The sequence below is a fragment of the Cetorhinus maximus genome, chromosome 12 (assembly GCF_964194155.1).
Source record: "Cetorhinus maximus chromosome 12, sCetMax3.hap1.1, whole genome shotgun sequence".
NCBI classification, from domain to species: domain Eukaryota; kingdom Metazoa; phylum Chordata; class Chondrichthyes; order Lamniformes; family Cetorhinidae; genus Cetorhinus; species Cetorhinus maximus.
The window spans coordinates 69,158,591-69,174,550 of NC_135890.1; the positions used below are offsets into that span (position 1 = coordinate 69,158,591).

The 15,960-nt window shown below is 42.5% G+C and overlaps 1 protein-coding gene across 3 annotated transcripts in view; it reads right to left on the reverse strand.

The window, feature by feature from the left end:
- Window positions 1-626: 626 nt before the first annotated feature.
- The window catches only part of cabin1 (calcineurin binding protein 1), a 528,604-nt gene continuing 513,270 nt past the window's right edge, over window positions 627-15,960 (reverse strand). For all 3 annotated transcript variants that reach the window (XM_078553837.1, XM_078553836.1, XM_078553835.1), the window contains exons 35-36: window positions 4,641-4,858; window positions 627-2,590 (exon numbers count right to left, since the gene is read on the reverse strand). In XM_078553837.1, coding sequence (XP_078409963.1) covers window positions 2,444-2,590; window positions 4,641-4,858 — 365 coding nt within the window. In that variant the 3' untranslated portion in view covers window positions 627-2,443. The remainder of the gene's footprint in view (window positions 2,591-4,640; window positions 4,859-15,960) is intronic.

Here is a 15,960-nt window from a genome sequence, read left to right on the forward strand (position 1 = left end):
GTGGGGCCAAACACCATTGCCATCCTTCTCAACTCCAGCACTTCAGGGGAAAACATACTCAGTGCTGTGCTCTTATACTCTTATAATAATCTCCAAAACAATTTAAACAGATCCAGGGCCATATACAAAATAATTTCATCCATGGGACAGAAACCAGCTCCAGCCTCATCGGTTTTGGAAATAAAGCTGTAGAATAGACTATGGGCCAATTTTTCTCTGGAAAGGTAATAGCATGTTAATACACGCACTGTCATTAAATCCGTCAGTATGCTTAGGAGCTGAAGAGATATGGCACAAGTTGTGAATCTCCAGAAATTGCTGTTTGAGTGATGCTGCTCAACTGTTTGGCTTTGCACAAACAATATCTCGCCATTAGCCTCCATGTTATTTTTAAGCACTCGCTGGATTTGCACATTATTTGTCCATTAAACTCACCATAAAAAGTTAAGGCTCATAATTAATAGTGTAAGTACCCTTTAAACAATGTGATAACTGTTAATTCAATGCCACCTGTCTGGCCCAGAAAGGGAACAATTTAAACTGTTTGAAGATAGAAAATTTTAAACAGTTTTTTAAAAAAATCAAATTTTACAATTTTTTGAATTTTCCTTTTAGTCTCTTTTTTTCTCTCCTAATCCAATCTTTCTTTCTCTATTTCTCTTTCTGTACATAATTTGGCTTTAACTCAGCTCCATTCTCAATAATTCCTGTTTCTTCCTCAATCATCAAATCTCATGCGGTTGATGAGGTAAATTGTTGGCCCTAGATGTCCTGTGCCAACTCGCATTCAGCTCACACTCCAGTAAGTTACTCTACAAATTATATGCCAGTTGAAGAGTTCAGGAAGAAGTAAAATTAACAGTCCCGGCTCAAGTAAGATTTGGCTGTGTGTGTTAGATGTTAAACTGGAATGAAGGTAGGCAGCTCTCCATTAACGGACATCATCAATGTCATTCCCACATGCATCAATCTTTAGCAAGTAACACTTCCCTGTTTGACATGAGAGAGAATGTTACCAGTCCAGGATTTCAAGATTACATGTTAGTGATTGGTTATATGTAGCATAATTTTGAGGCTGTTTATCTACCTGCCAGGGCTTGCCCTGGAGTGTGGGCTGAGCATAAGTTCACAATACTGGTTTTAGAAAATCACCAAAGCATAAGGTTAATGTTTAAACTTTGCTCTTCAGGTGAGGAGCAACCCCAACAGAAGAGTTTATCAAAGTCATGGGCGTGTGCTGTATGTGATTTGATGTTCAATAAACGGTGAGACATTTCAGCAGAGGAGGTTTCTACACTTAGTGTGGAGTCGGACAATTACCCCAAAAAATCTCAACCTTCTCCCTCTTGAACACATTCCAGTATCCTGCTCTAGTTATTTAACTGCTGGGAGCCAGTGTCACCTGGAATTGGCAGCGGAATTGGCTTACTGAGCTCCAGGCTGTACAGTGTGCACTTCTTGGCAACTAAACCTTCACAGCTAGCTTCAAACAACAAAAACTAGCATTTATCACTGAAATTAATGACTGAAAAATAAAGTGTGTAGATTCAGTATGAAAAGATGGGAACTGTTTCACCCCAATTAGATTCATGTGATGCTTGACTTCAGCCACTCTGCATGGAAGGAGGATAAATGGACATTTTTGTTAACACAAGTCATCTTGGCTGCACAGAGACTGAAAGTTAGCAGAACCCATTAACCTACAGTGAAAGTAAGTGAATTCCAATCCATTCTGTACTGCTCACACCATCACAACTCAGGGCTCCACTGGAGGAGGGCTTAACATAAATTAGGAAAAATATTAACAGAATCTAAGAGGGAATTAACCAGGAAAAGTTGGAAATAGCCAGCAGGGGTCTCAGTATGCCTGGTGCTCAAACGAAGACTTTCTCTCCCCAAAAGGTCTTTTCAAAAGCTGACTGATCTTCTGTTCATTTCCAGCATTGCTGTTCCAAGTCCATGTTTCCAGCATTTCCAATCTCTGTCCTTTAACCTTCTCTAAAACATGTCTTTTGCTTGCTATCTCCATCGTGACTTTGATGGGCCTGTTTTGCCCAGCTTTTCCCACCTAAAAATTGAACTGTGAGAAAGCTGGAAAATCAGTGAGGGACGTGTTCTTAATGAAACCTGATCCTGAAAAATAAATCAATAACTTTTGTGTTCTAACAAGGTCAGAATCATTTCTCAAAGTCAGAAGAGAACCAAGCAAAGAGCCCAGTAATGAAGCTGGACTTCTCTGCTTTTGCTGCCACGATGTGTCTAATATTTACAAAGGCCAATGCTGGTAAGAGAATGCTGCACCCTGTTCCAATGTGCTCCATATAAAGTACTGTGCACTTCCATCGCCTCAGAAAACTGTATTCCCAATTTGTCTTTACAATGGTATTTGCAGGTCCTCAGTAGTTGGCTGCCTTCTGCTGCAGCTTGGGAAATCCACACTGTGTCATATGTCCATGTAATCATCTTCCTCATCATCGGTGTCACTCTCCAGTGATGACTCCTGGCTTGACGTCTCCAGGATTTCCAGTGCTGGCTGACAGAGTGTCTCTTTCTTCACATTGGCAGCCGACTGTGCAGACAGGATGGCCGTCTGAAAGAAACAAGGTAAGCAGCTTTCAGGCCAGAGCATTTCCATGGTAGAGACTCAGTGAACAGTGAAATATCACAAAACCAATCTCAAAGACCACGATTATGGGTTGGAGACACTGTCTTCGATGACTGTGAACATGAAATTAATGGCAAGGGTTTACTCCCAGCCACAGATGGGCCTGACCATACTAACTAACAACAGGGTAGATTTGTGTACAAACATAGAGCTATCTATACATGAACTAAATAAACAAATAGACACAAGGGGATCTTAACACATTAAGTTGGTTAACTGCAAATACTTAAAGATACCACAGAGTACTTGGTTTCACCTCTCTGCTGTCACTCATACCAACACTCCACTTTATTATAGACATTGCCTGTGTAAATATCACCTTTCTCACATGCACAGATAAAGGCTCCCCCTACACCAGCCTAATAATGTACTCTTTGCATGAAAATTGACAATTTTGTCCCAAGTAGTGGCAGATTAATGCAAGTGTCCATGGCCACCAAGAACTGGATTCCACAAGTTTGTATTACATCGGACCCTAAACCTAGTCATACTCTTAACTGTCTCAATTCAGTTTGGGATGTTCTGGTCTTCTGGGTGAATAATCAATCGAGTTCCAGCATAAAATAAACTACTGAGTTCTAGAATGTTCTGGCTAGCTTTAAACTGTTTGCCCAAACTTTACATTGGAGTTATTAGCAAAATCAAATCTGTGGAACTTAATTTGTTTTATTTACATTTCTCAACCAAGAGATTAACACTTGGCTGTATTTGGATGAATTAAACTATATATCAAAATGACAATCATTAATCTCACTGATTAGAAAATGGGAAAAACAAATTAAAAACATAAAAGACTAACAACCTCTTAAAACTATCTGCAGAAATCATAATATCAAATTCATTAAAGTTCATCAATAACAGAAAATTGCAACATGAGGTTATCTGAATATTCATGATCCATCCCTTTCAGTAAAATTAAGAGTGGTTTTGAGAGAGTTATGCAGCCAGCAGGCTTTCAGCCCTTCAGTCTGAGCAGGATTTGAACCAAGATCCCCAAGGTGAAGAGCCATTGTCTAACCCATTGCATTACTCAATCTCCCGTCTATTTCAATAGTTTTACTACCTGATTCTGCAAGCCTCTGATGCTCTATAAAATGGGCCCTCAGAAGTGAATGAACAGATCCTGGTTGGCTCTTCCCATTCTGGTGGGTTCCATAATCTTCCTGATACAGCCTGCACCTAATGTTTTTTGTTTACTTTTCAAACCTAATGGTGACAGCAGTCATTGTTGAAGACTGACATGGGTATCTCATAGTATCATAGAATGGTTTCAGTACATAAAGGGGCCATTCGGCCCAACATGCCTGTGCTGGTTCCCTGCAAGAGCAATTTAGCTAGACCCACTCTTCCCTCTTTGCCCGCATCCCTGCAAATTTTTTCCTTCCAGATATGTATCCAATTCCCTTTTGAAAGCCACAACTGAAGCTGCTTCCACCATACACTCAGTGCATTCCTAACCCCAACCCTAACCACTTATTGTGTAGAAACTTGTTTTCCTCATACCAGCCTTTGGTTTTTTGTCCCCAATCACTTTAAATACATGTCCTCTGGTATTTGGCTTCGGTCAAAACTTGTTGAACTTTATGTACAGGAGGCCATTCAGCCCTGCAGTCCTCTACATAATTCTCGCCTCACCCCACCCCCTGCCGTGCCTTTGTTCATTCAGTATTGTTCTAATATTAATAACGCCTAATCACTGAGACAACCATCACGGGAAATAGTTTTCTCCTGATTTACGTTATGAAAATCCTCCAAAATTAGGAACATCTCCATTAGATCTTCTTTTAACCTTTCCAGACAGTAGGCACCAGATTTAGTGCCCACGTGGCCAAATGTTACTGCCAATCTTATGAGATTTTTGAGGAGCTGACTGCATTCTCCTGAAAACAAACAAACAAACACACACAAAAATGGAAGGTTAATCACTGCATAAATAAACACAAGGGAAGAGGAATAGCCACAGATGATTCCTTACCTTCAATTTTTGCTTGGTTTCCTCGGACACACTACCTTTTGGTGACAATAGGGTTGGGGTCGGTGGTGTAACTGTTATCTCTGGTGGAAACTTTGCCACAGACGATGGGATGAAAAGCTTTGGCATGTTTGGAGGGACACGTGACTTTATTCGACTGCTGTCCCCCTTGCAGGACTGGGACGTTGAGGTGGTAGAGGGTTCATTAATGGAACTGGAAGCTATGGAGGAGTAACATAGCAATCAACTCAGTCACATGAATTACAGCAGGCACACAGTACAACAGTTTTCATTGTGCTCATGCTCAACTCCCACCACCAAACTAATGAGCTTTGTATTCTATTAATCAACATAAATTATGCAGCATTTTAAAAGTCACTACAAACTCCATTAAGGGATATATATATATATATATATATATACCTATATGCCTTTAATGTTTAGGAGCAACTTTTCTTTTGTTACAGACGGGAAGTGGTTTAATTTAAACAGCAATAATTTCTCCTCTCACCACCCATCTGTAAACAGAAAGGTGTTTTGATTTGTTTCCCTCTTTATAAGCAGTGGCGTATTTTCCCAACACACCCCCAGTTTTGGTGCGATCCCATTTTCTAGAAATAACCCCACAGCAAACTCAAGATTGGATGGACTCAAAAGGATTATTTTACTTGCACACACTCAAAATGCGAAAGAGGTTTGCAATATCCCCCTCGTATTCAGATATGACACAGAGGGATAGAGATAAGAAAGATTTACACCACAGAGACTACAGAGAAAAGAAATATTGTTTCATGTGGGTTCCAGAATTCAGAATCAAAGTCCAATGAGGTATTACTTCACGGGGGTCATTGGGCTGAAAACCGTGCCAGGTAATTCACTTTTCCATTGGTGTTGACTTTACACGATGAAGTAAGCATGCAGAGATGAATCAGTCTTGTAGGCAATGGTACAGAGTTTCCAGCAGAAGCAGTGGAGGTAGGTACGTAGCCAGGTGTTCAACCAGGGCAGAGCACCTTTTTCGTGAGGCTGCTAGTTAGATGGTAAACAGCACACACAGCTTTGCAGCTCAGCAAGGCAATATTACTGGTGCCACAAGCCAGAGCCCCATGTCACATCACACCCGCCTCTCCACACTGTCTTTGACAAAAGATGTGTATTGCTCGTCGGGGTCCCAGAGATTGTTAAATGTCTCAACCATTAAGAACTGAAAGGAAGGTTGCTGGGCCCTTTATCTTAGCTGACGAGTAGACTCCGGTTGGCCAGCCTGGGTTATGAAATGCAGATGGCCCTTATATAGCTGTGTTTGAATTTAGTCTGTACAGCCCAAAGGGGTTCATTAGTCAGTCCACAGAAATAACGATTTGCAAGTTTCCCCGATACTGCCAGGCAGCTCCTTTTGCTCGGGGGTCACAGGCGTACATAGATTCAGCCATTTTAAAGGTCTTTGTCCAGTTTTAAATTTTTAGAAATGGCAATGAGCATATCTCCAAAATAAGTATACAGGATGAAGTCTTAATCCCTCATACTATCCTTAATAATCTATTAGAGATTTGCACCTTCCCCTCCCCTCTTGTCTGTATGCTGTGTTTTATATCCCAGCAATCTGTGCAGTTTAACTGCGATCAATTTTACTTTCACAGAAAAGTTCAATCCCTACTCTGTAGATAACAACCTAGTGCATGTTATTGGAAATAGCAGCACCTGTGCATGTTACAAGACAAATGATTCCCTGTGTATATTACAGAGAACCACAGCCCGTATATATTATAGAGAACCACAGCCCCTGTGTATGTTATAGCGATATAGCAGCCCGAGTATATTGTAGAGAAACAGCAGCCCTTGTGTATATTATAGAGAAATAGCAGCCCCTGTATATATTGAAGACAAATAGCAGCCCCTGTGTATATTCTAGAGAAATAGCAGCCCCTGTATATATTGAAGACAAATAGCAGCCCCTGTATATATTGAAGACAAATAGCAGCCCCTGTATATATTGAAGACAAATAGCAGCCCCTGTATATATTCTAGAGAAATAGCAGCCCCTGTATATATTGAAGACAAATAGCAGCCCCTGTATATATTGAAGATGAATAGCAGCCCCTGTGTATATTCTAGAGAAATAGCAGCCCCTGTATATATTCTAGAGAAATAGCAGCCCCTGTGTATATTCTAGAGAAATAGCAGCCCCTGTATATATTGAAGACAAATAGCAGCCCCTGTATATATTGAAGATGAATAGCAGCCCCTGTGTATATTCTAGAGAAATAGCAGCCCCTGTATATATTCTAGAGAAATAGCAGCCCCTGTGTATATTCTAGAGAAATAGCAGCCCCTGTGTATATTCTAGAGAAATAGCAGCCCCTGTATATATTCTAGAGAAATAGCAGCCCCTGTGTATATTCTAGAGAAATAGCAGCCCCTGTATATATTGAAGACAAATAGCAGCCCCTGTGTATATTCTAGAGAAATAGCAGCCCCTGTATATATTCTAGAGAAATAGCAGCCCCTGTATATATTGAAGACAAATAGCAGCCCCTGTGTATATTCTAGAGAAATAGCAGCCCCTGTATATATTCTAGAGAAATAGCAGCCCCTGTATATATTGAAGTCAAATAGCAGCCCCTGTGTATATTCTAGAGAAATAGCAGCCCCTGTATATATTGAAGACAAATAGCAGCCCCTGTGTATATTCTAGAGAAATAGCAGCCCCTGTATATATTGAAGACGAATAGCAGCCCCTGTGTATATTCTAGAGAAATAGCAGCCCCTGTATATATTGAAGACAAATAGCAGCCCCTGTGTATATTCTAGAGAAATAGCAGCCCCTGTATATATTGAAGACAAATAGCAGCCCCTGTGTATATTCTAGAAAAATAGCAGCCCCTGTATATATTGAAGACAAATAGCAGCCCCTGTGTATATTCTAGAGAAATAGCAGCCCCTGTATATATTCTAGAGAAATAGCAGCCCCTGTATATATTGAAGACAAATAGCAGCCCCTGTGTATATTCTAGAGAAATAGCAGCCCCTGTATATATTCTAGAGAAATAGCAGCCCCTGTATATATTGAAGACAAATAGCAGCCCCTGTGTATATTCTAGAGAAATAGCAGCCCCTGTATATATTGAAGACAAATAGCAGCCCCTGTGTATATTCTAGAGAAATAGCAGCCCCTGTATATATTGAAGACGAATAGCAGCCCCTGTGTATATTCTAGAGAAATAGCAGCCCCTGTATATATTGAAGACAAATAGCAGCCCCTGTGTATATTCTAGAGAAATAGCAGCCCCTGTATATATTGAAGACAAATAGCAGCCCCTGTGTATATTCTAGAGAAATAGCAGCCCCTGTATATATTGAAGACAAATAGCAGCCCCTGTGTATATTCTAGAGAAATAGCAGCCCCTGTGTATATTGAAGACAAATAGCAGCCCCTGTATATATTCTAGAGAAATAGCAGCCCCTGCATATATTGAAGACAAATAGCAGCCCCTGTGTATATTCTAGAGAAATAGCAGCCCCTGTGTATATTCTAGAGAAATAGCAGCCCCTGTATATATTGAAGACGAATAGCAGCCCCTGTGTATATTCTAGAGAAATAGCAGCCCCTGTATATATTCTAGAGAAATAGCAGCCCCTGTATATATTGAAGACAAATAGCAGCCCCTGTGTATATTCTAGAGAAATAGCAGCCCCTGTATATATTGAAGACGAATAGCAGCCCCTGTGTATATTCTAGAGAAATAGCAGCCCCTGTGTATATTCTAGAGAAATAGCAGCCCCTGTATATATTGAAGACAAATAGCAGCCCCTGTGTATATTCTAGAGAAATAGCAGCCCCTGTATATATTCTAGAGAAATAGCAGCCCCTGTATATATTGAAGACAAATAGCAGCCCCTGTGTATATTCTAGAGAAATAGCAGCCCCTGTGTATATTCTAGAGAAATAGCAGCCCCTGTATATATTGAAGACAAATAGCAGCCCCTGTGTATATTCTAGAGAAATAGCAGCCCCTGTATATATTGAAGACGAATAGCAGCCCCTGTGTATATTCTAGAGAAATAGCAGCCCCTGTGTATATTCTAGAGAAATAGCAGCCCCTGTGTATATTCTAGAGAAATAGCAGCCCCTGTATATATTGAAGACAAATAGCAGCCCCTGTGTATATTGAAGACAAATAGCAGCCCCTGTGTATATTCTAGAGAAATAGCAGCCCCTGTGTATATTCTAGAGAAATATCAGCCCCTGTGTATATTCTAGAGAAATAGCAGCCCCTGTGTATATTCTAGAGAAATAGCAGCCCCTGTGTATATTGAAGACAAATAGCAGCCCCTGTGTATATTGAAGACAAATAGCAGCCCCTGTGTATATTGAAGACAAATAGCAGCCCCTGTGTATATTGAAGACAAATAGCAGCCCCTGTGTATATTGAAGACAAATAGCAGCCCCTGTGTATATTCTAGAGAAATAGCAGTCCCTGTGTATATTGAAGACAAATAGCAGCCCCTGTGTATATTGAAGACAAATAGCAGCCCCTGTGTATATTGAAGACAAATAGCAGCCCCTGTGTACATTCTAGAGATATAGCAGCCTGTGTATTCACCATAGGAGGTAGCAGCCTGTGCACAGTAGAAGGGATAACAATCCTCGTGGACATTTCTAAGAAATAGCAGGCCAAGCATATTACTGAGAATGCTAATCTCAGTGTACATTATAGGGATTAACGCCTCATGTACTTTTTGGAGATCAGCAGCTCCAGTATATAGTGGAGGAAATATGAGAGCTGTATAGATAATAGGGAGCATCAGGCCCAATGTATATTCTAAGGGGCAGCAGGCCGGGCGGGGACCGCGAGGGACAGCAGGCCGGGCGGGGACCGCGAGGGGCAGCAGGCCGGGCGGGGACCGCGAGGGGCAGCAGGCCGGGCGGGGACCGCGAGGGGCAGCAGGCCGGGCGGGGACCGCGAGGGACAGCAGGCCGGGCGGGGACCGCGAGGGGCAGCAAGCCGCACGGAGACCGCGAGGGACAGCAGGCCGGGCGGAGACCGCGAGGGACAGCAGGCCGCGCGGAGACCGCGAGGGACAGCAGGCCGGGCGGGGACCGCGAGGGACAGCAGGCCGTGCGGAGACCGCGAGGGGCAGCAGGCCGCACGGAGACCGCGAGGGACAGCAGGCCGCGCGGAGACCGCGAGGGACAGCAGGCCGCGCGGAGACCGCGAGGGACAGCAGGCCGGGCGGGGACCGCGAGGGACAGCAGGCCGTGCGGAGACCGCGAGGGGCAGCAGGCCGCACGGAGACCGCGAGGGACAGCAGGCCGCGCGGAGACCGCGAGGGACAGCAGGCCGCGCGGAGACCGCGAGGGACAGCAGGCCGGGCGGGGACCGCGAGGGACAGCAGGCCGCACGGAGACTGCGAGGGGCAGCAGGCCGGGCGGGGACCGCGAGGGACAGCAGGCCGGGCGGGGACCGCGAGGGACAGCAGGCCGTGCGGAGACTGTAAGAAACAGCAGACCGTGTGGAAAAGCAGGCCGTGGGGAAAAGCAGGCCATGTGGAGTCTGTAAGAAACAGCAGGCCGTGTGGAAAAGCAGGCCGTGGGGAAAAGCAGGCCATGTGGAGTCTGTAAGAAACAGCAGGCCGTGTGGAAAAGCAGGCCGTGCGGAGACTGTAAGAAACAGCAGACCGTGTGGAAAAGCAGGCCGTGCGGAGACTGTAAGAAACAGCAGGCCGTGTGGAAAAGCAGGCCGTGCGGAGACTGTAAGAAACAGCAGACCGTGTGGAAAAGCAGGCCATGTGGAGACTATAAGAAACAGTAGGCCGTGCGGATATTTTGGGGAACATCAGTCCATTGGTACACAGTCCCCTACCGCTTATAGTGGATTTACAATATTCATGCTACATGTTCAACAGACTAAGGCACTTTCTCATGACTAAGTTTACCTATGAATATACAAATTAGGAGGAGTAGGACATTCAGCTTCTTGAGCCTGCTCCACCATTTGATAGGGTCAAGGCTGATCTGATTCTGGCCTCAACTCTACTTTCCTCTATCCCCTAAAACCTTTGACTCCCTTATCAATTAACAATCTATCTATCTCAGCTTTAACAAATATTCGATGACCCTGCTTCCACCGCTCTCTGGGGCAGCACACTCATGATCCCCTGAGAGAAAAAATTTCTCCTCATCTCAGTTGTCAATGAGATATCCCTTATTTTTAAACGGTGTCCCCTAATTTTACTCTCTCCCACAAGGGGAAAAACCTTTTCAGCATGTACCCTGTCAAGTCCCCTCAGAATCTTCTATGTTTTAATAAGATCACCTCTCATTCTTTTAAAGTCCAATGGATACAGGTCCAACCTTACCTCGTAAGGTAACTCTTTCATCCCAGGAATCAGTTGGGTGAACCTTCTCTGAATTGCTTCTAATGCAATTATACTCTTTCTTAAGTAAGGAGACCAAAATTGTACACAGAACTCCAGCTGTGGTCCCACCAATGCCCTGTAAAATGTAACAAAACATCCCTACTTTTATACTCTATCCCCCTTGCAATAAACACCAACATTCCATTTGCCTTCCTAAGCACTTGCTGTGCATGCATATTAACTTTTTGTGATTCATAATTCAGGACAGCCAGATCCCTCTATAGTGCAGAGCTCTGCAATCTCCCTCCATTAAATAATATGCTGCTTTTCTACTCTTCCTGCCAAAGTGAAAAACATTTTCCCACATTATACTCCATCTGCCAAATTTTTGCCCATTTAACTTATCGATATCCTTTTGCAGACTCTATGTCCTCTTCACAATCTACTTTCCTACCTATCTTTGTGTCATCAGCAAATTTAGCAACCATACATTCCGTCCCTTCATCCAAATCATTGATATAGATAGTAAATAGTTGAAGTCCCGACACTGATCCCAGTGGGAATCTACTAGTTGCAGCTTGCTAACCCAAAAATGACCCATTTATTCCTACTCTCTGCTTCCTGTTTGCTAACTAATCCTCTATCCATGCTAATATGTTACCCCTGACAACATCAGCTCTTATTTTGCATAGTAACCTTTGATGTGGCCCTTTGGAAATCCAAGTACACCACATCTACAGGGTCCCCTTTATCCATGTTGCTTGTTACTTCCTCAAAAAGCTCTAGTAAATTATTCAAACATGATTTCCTTTTCACAAAACCATGTTGACTGCCTCATTGTATTACGGTTTTCTAAGTGCCCTTCTATAACCTCCTTAATCATAGATTCTAGCAATTTCCCTATGACAGATGGTAGGCTAATGGGCCTGTAGTTTCCTGCTTTCTATCTCCCTCCTTTCTTGAATAGAGGTGGTACATTCACTGTTTTCCAATCTGATGGGACCTTTACAGAATCCAGGGAATTTTAGGAAATTATGACCAATGCATCTACCATCTCTGTAGCCACTCCTTTTACGACCCTAGGATGCAGGCCATCAGATCCTAGGGATTTGTCACACGTTAGGTCTAATCGTTTTCTCAGTGCCCTTTCCCTAGTGATTGTTATTGTTCTAAGTTCCTCCCTCCCTTTCGCCTCTTGATTTACAAGTATTTTTGGGATGTCATGTGTGTCTTCTACAGTGAAGACACACAAAATATCTGTTCAACGCTTCCGCCATTTCCTTATTTCCCATTATTAATTCCCCAGACTTTCTCTCTAGATGATCATTTAATTACACTTATCCTTTTTAAATACTTGTAGAAACTCTTTTATATTTCCAGCTTTCTCTCATACTCTAATTTCTCCCTTTTTTCTTAGTCATTCTTTGCTGTTATTTGAATTCTGTCCAATCTTCTGACCTACCACTAATCTTAGCAGAATTGTACGCTTTTTCTTTCCATTTGATACACTCTTTATCTTATATTTTATCAGGGCAATTCCCACCTCCTTTTCCAGTTTGGTAAATTGAAGATCAGAAATCTGGGTTACCTTGTACTCTAGTGGGAGTCCAATTCTCTTCATTTTCTAACTCTGTTTGCCTTGGTGAATAAATGTGATTAGTTGATCTAGTCTGCCGAATATCTGATATCTGTGGAACATTCCTGTTTATCCTCAACACTGAGAATTCTCACAAATTCTAGTTTGTTAATTTCCAGCTTGACTTATTTTGCAAGAGTTAATGTGAAAGCTGCATGTTACAAAGGACTGTGCATGTTGTAAAGGACTGTGATCTGATTATGGAAACCATCACAAGCTACGGAATGAAAAGATGATCCACAAGTTCCAGAAACAGTGACAGTAACAGGGAAATGCTGTATCAAGTAAATATTATTAGATGAGGATACACCAGCATAATTAAATGATTTATGAGTCACATTTACGATTTCCCAACTAGCGGCCTGTCATTTGCACGTGGCTTTATAGTTTTGAGCCATAGGTAGTAGTAAGAACTTAGACATGACAAGCTAGGGCTCTCAAACACAATCACATTTAATATTTGGGCCCATGTTATTTTGAATATTTTAGGTGGTTTGATAAGGTCTGATGACAAGTGTCACTGGCACTTACATTAACAATTAATGTTTGAAAGAATCAAATCAATTTTGAAAGAAAACTGAACACTCGAGTGCTGGAGAGTAGGACTCAATCAGACACAGGAAATCCTCTAACAAAATTCCAATCGGTGAGTATCCTGTTCAGCTGCTTTTACCAGTAAATGTCTGGTGTTGCAGCTGTCAAAAATGATAAGCTTCTTGTGGTGAATGATGTGTTTTGGCATTTTAGCCACAAATCTGAAATAAGATGTTATGGGTTGCTCTAATAATAATCAGCTCCTTGCTTAGTTTTTATGGTAAAGGGACATTGATGTAAAAGGCTGTTTTTCATGAATCACTTGGAAAAAAAAAATAATTGTTACAAAAGTATCGCAATTAATCTTTTGCAACGTTTAGCTCTGGACTTTAGGCATCAGTTCATGTGATTTGATCAAGTCAGCTAATCAAGATTCCAAATTGACATTGCTGCCCTCATTGAAACCTGCCTTTCTGAGGAGGGACAACTGAAAGAACGAGCAGGGGATACACCTTCTACTGGAAAGGAAAGACTGACAGTGACTATCGTGTCCTAAGAATTGGTTTTGCCATCCGGAATAGGATCTTTGATGCACTGTCGGAACTCCCCAGTTGTATAACTGAAAGACTCATGACATTTCACCGACAGCTCCTAGATATGAGACACCAAGGTAGGTAGGACAGTAAGTTGCCAACAGGAGGTAAAGAGTCTACAAAGGGATATAGATAGGTTAAGTGAGTGGGCAAAAATTTGGCAGATGGACGATAATGTCGGAAAATGTGAACTTGCCCAGTTTGGCAGGAAGAGTTGGAAAGCCATATACTATTTAAATGGAGAGATTGCAGAGCTCGGTGGTACAGAAGGATCTGGGTGTCCCTGTGCATGAATTACAAAAAATTAACATGCAAGTACAGCAAGTAATTAAGGCGGCAAATGGAATGTTGGGCATTTATTGCAAGGGGAATGGAATATTAGGGAATGGAATAGTAGGGAAGTTTTACTGAACTCTGTGCAGTTTTGGTCTCCTTATTTGAAAAAGGTTATAATTGCGTTAGCAGTTCAGAGAAGGTTCACTCAACTCATTCCTGGGATGAAGAGCTTATCTTATGAAGAAGGTTGATCAGGTTGGGCCGATACCCATTGGAGTTTGGAAGAATGAGAGGTAATCTTATTGAAACATACAAGATCCTGAGGGGACTTGAAAGGATGGATACCAGGAGGATGTTCCCACTTGTGGGAGGGACTAGAACTAGGGGACACAGTTTAAAAATAAGAGGTCTTCCTTTTAGGACCGAGATAAGGAGAATTTTTTTCTCTGAGGGTTGTTAGTCCGTGAAATTCTCTTCCACAAAAAGCAGTGAAAGCAGGGTCATTGAATTTATTCAAGGCTAAGTTAGATAGATTTTTGACAGACAAGGGAGTCATGATTATGTGGGATGGTGGAGGCAGTTGAGACCACAACCAGATCAGTCATGATCTTACCAAATGGAGGAGGAGGCTTGAAGGGCCACATGGCCTACTCCTACTCCAAAGTTCTATGTTCTTAAGCTTTGCTGTAACCCATATACCATAGTCATCAGCGCTTATGCCAAGGCCCTGGATTCCATTGGAGATTTTAAGGAGAACTTCTATTCTGACCTTGATGAAGTCCTCACTGCCACCCCAAAAGAAGAAAATATCATCCTGCCAGGGGTCTCTAATGCCAGGGTTGACTATGACTCCAATATCTGGAGTACAGCCATTGGGGAAAACAGGGTGGGAAAAGCCATTGCAAATAGCGTCCTCCTGCTTACAAAGTGTGGCCTCATTATAACAAACACTGTATTCTGCCAGAAGGAGATGCACAAAACGACACAGAGGCAGCCTAGATCAAAGGACTGGCACCTCCTGGACATGTCACTGTTCAAGCTAAAGATCTGTGAGGAAAAAGAATTCCCTCCTAACCTTAGGAATCTGACAACTGTAACCATCTTCGAAAAGGGAGATAAAACATGCTGTGGAAATTATTGAGGTATTTCCCTCTTGCCCATAGTAGGGATAATCCTGACATGCATTCTCCTGAATTGCCTACTTCCTGTGGATGAGGAAATTCTTCCAGAGACAGTGTGTGGCTTTAGAACTTCCCAGGGGAACCTCTGGCATGGTCTTTGCCGCCAGGCAAATCTAAGAAAAATATCGAGAACACTACCAGGAACTCTTCACTGCATTCAGCAACCTGACCAAAGCATTTGACTCAGTAAATTGCAGGGGCCCGTGGGTTATGTTCCAAAGATTTGGGTCCAAAAGGTCTCATCAGAATCCTGCAACTGCTTCATGATGGTGTGGCTGCAACTGTCTTGAATGGGAGATCTGAGACAGACGCCTCAAAATCTAGACTGGGACTGGGTCAAGCAAGGCTATGTTATAGCCCCCATACCACTTACGATTAACATTATTTGACAGTGGCTATTCACCTCATCAAAGATAAATTGCCCTCTGGTTTCAGTATTAAATACAGTTAAGATGGAAAGCTCTTTAACCTCAGCCACCTCCATGTCAAAACTAAACCGGCCCCCATAGATATACAAGATCTACAATTTGCGAATGACTGTAGGGTCATTGCCCACTCTGCACTGGATTTACAAGTCACTCTCAATCTCTTTAATTCTGCATACAAGAAATTTGGCCTGTCCTTGAATGTTGCCAAAACAAAACTTGTATCAACCCACACCTGGTCAACCAAATATTCCATCTCCCATATATGGAAAACAACCAAAGACCAGTCATGAGAATGTTACAGACAAGAGGGGGTTT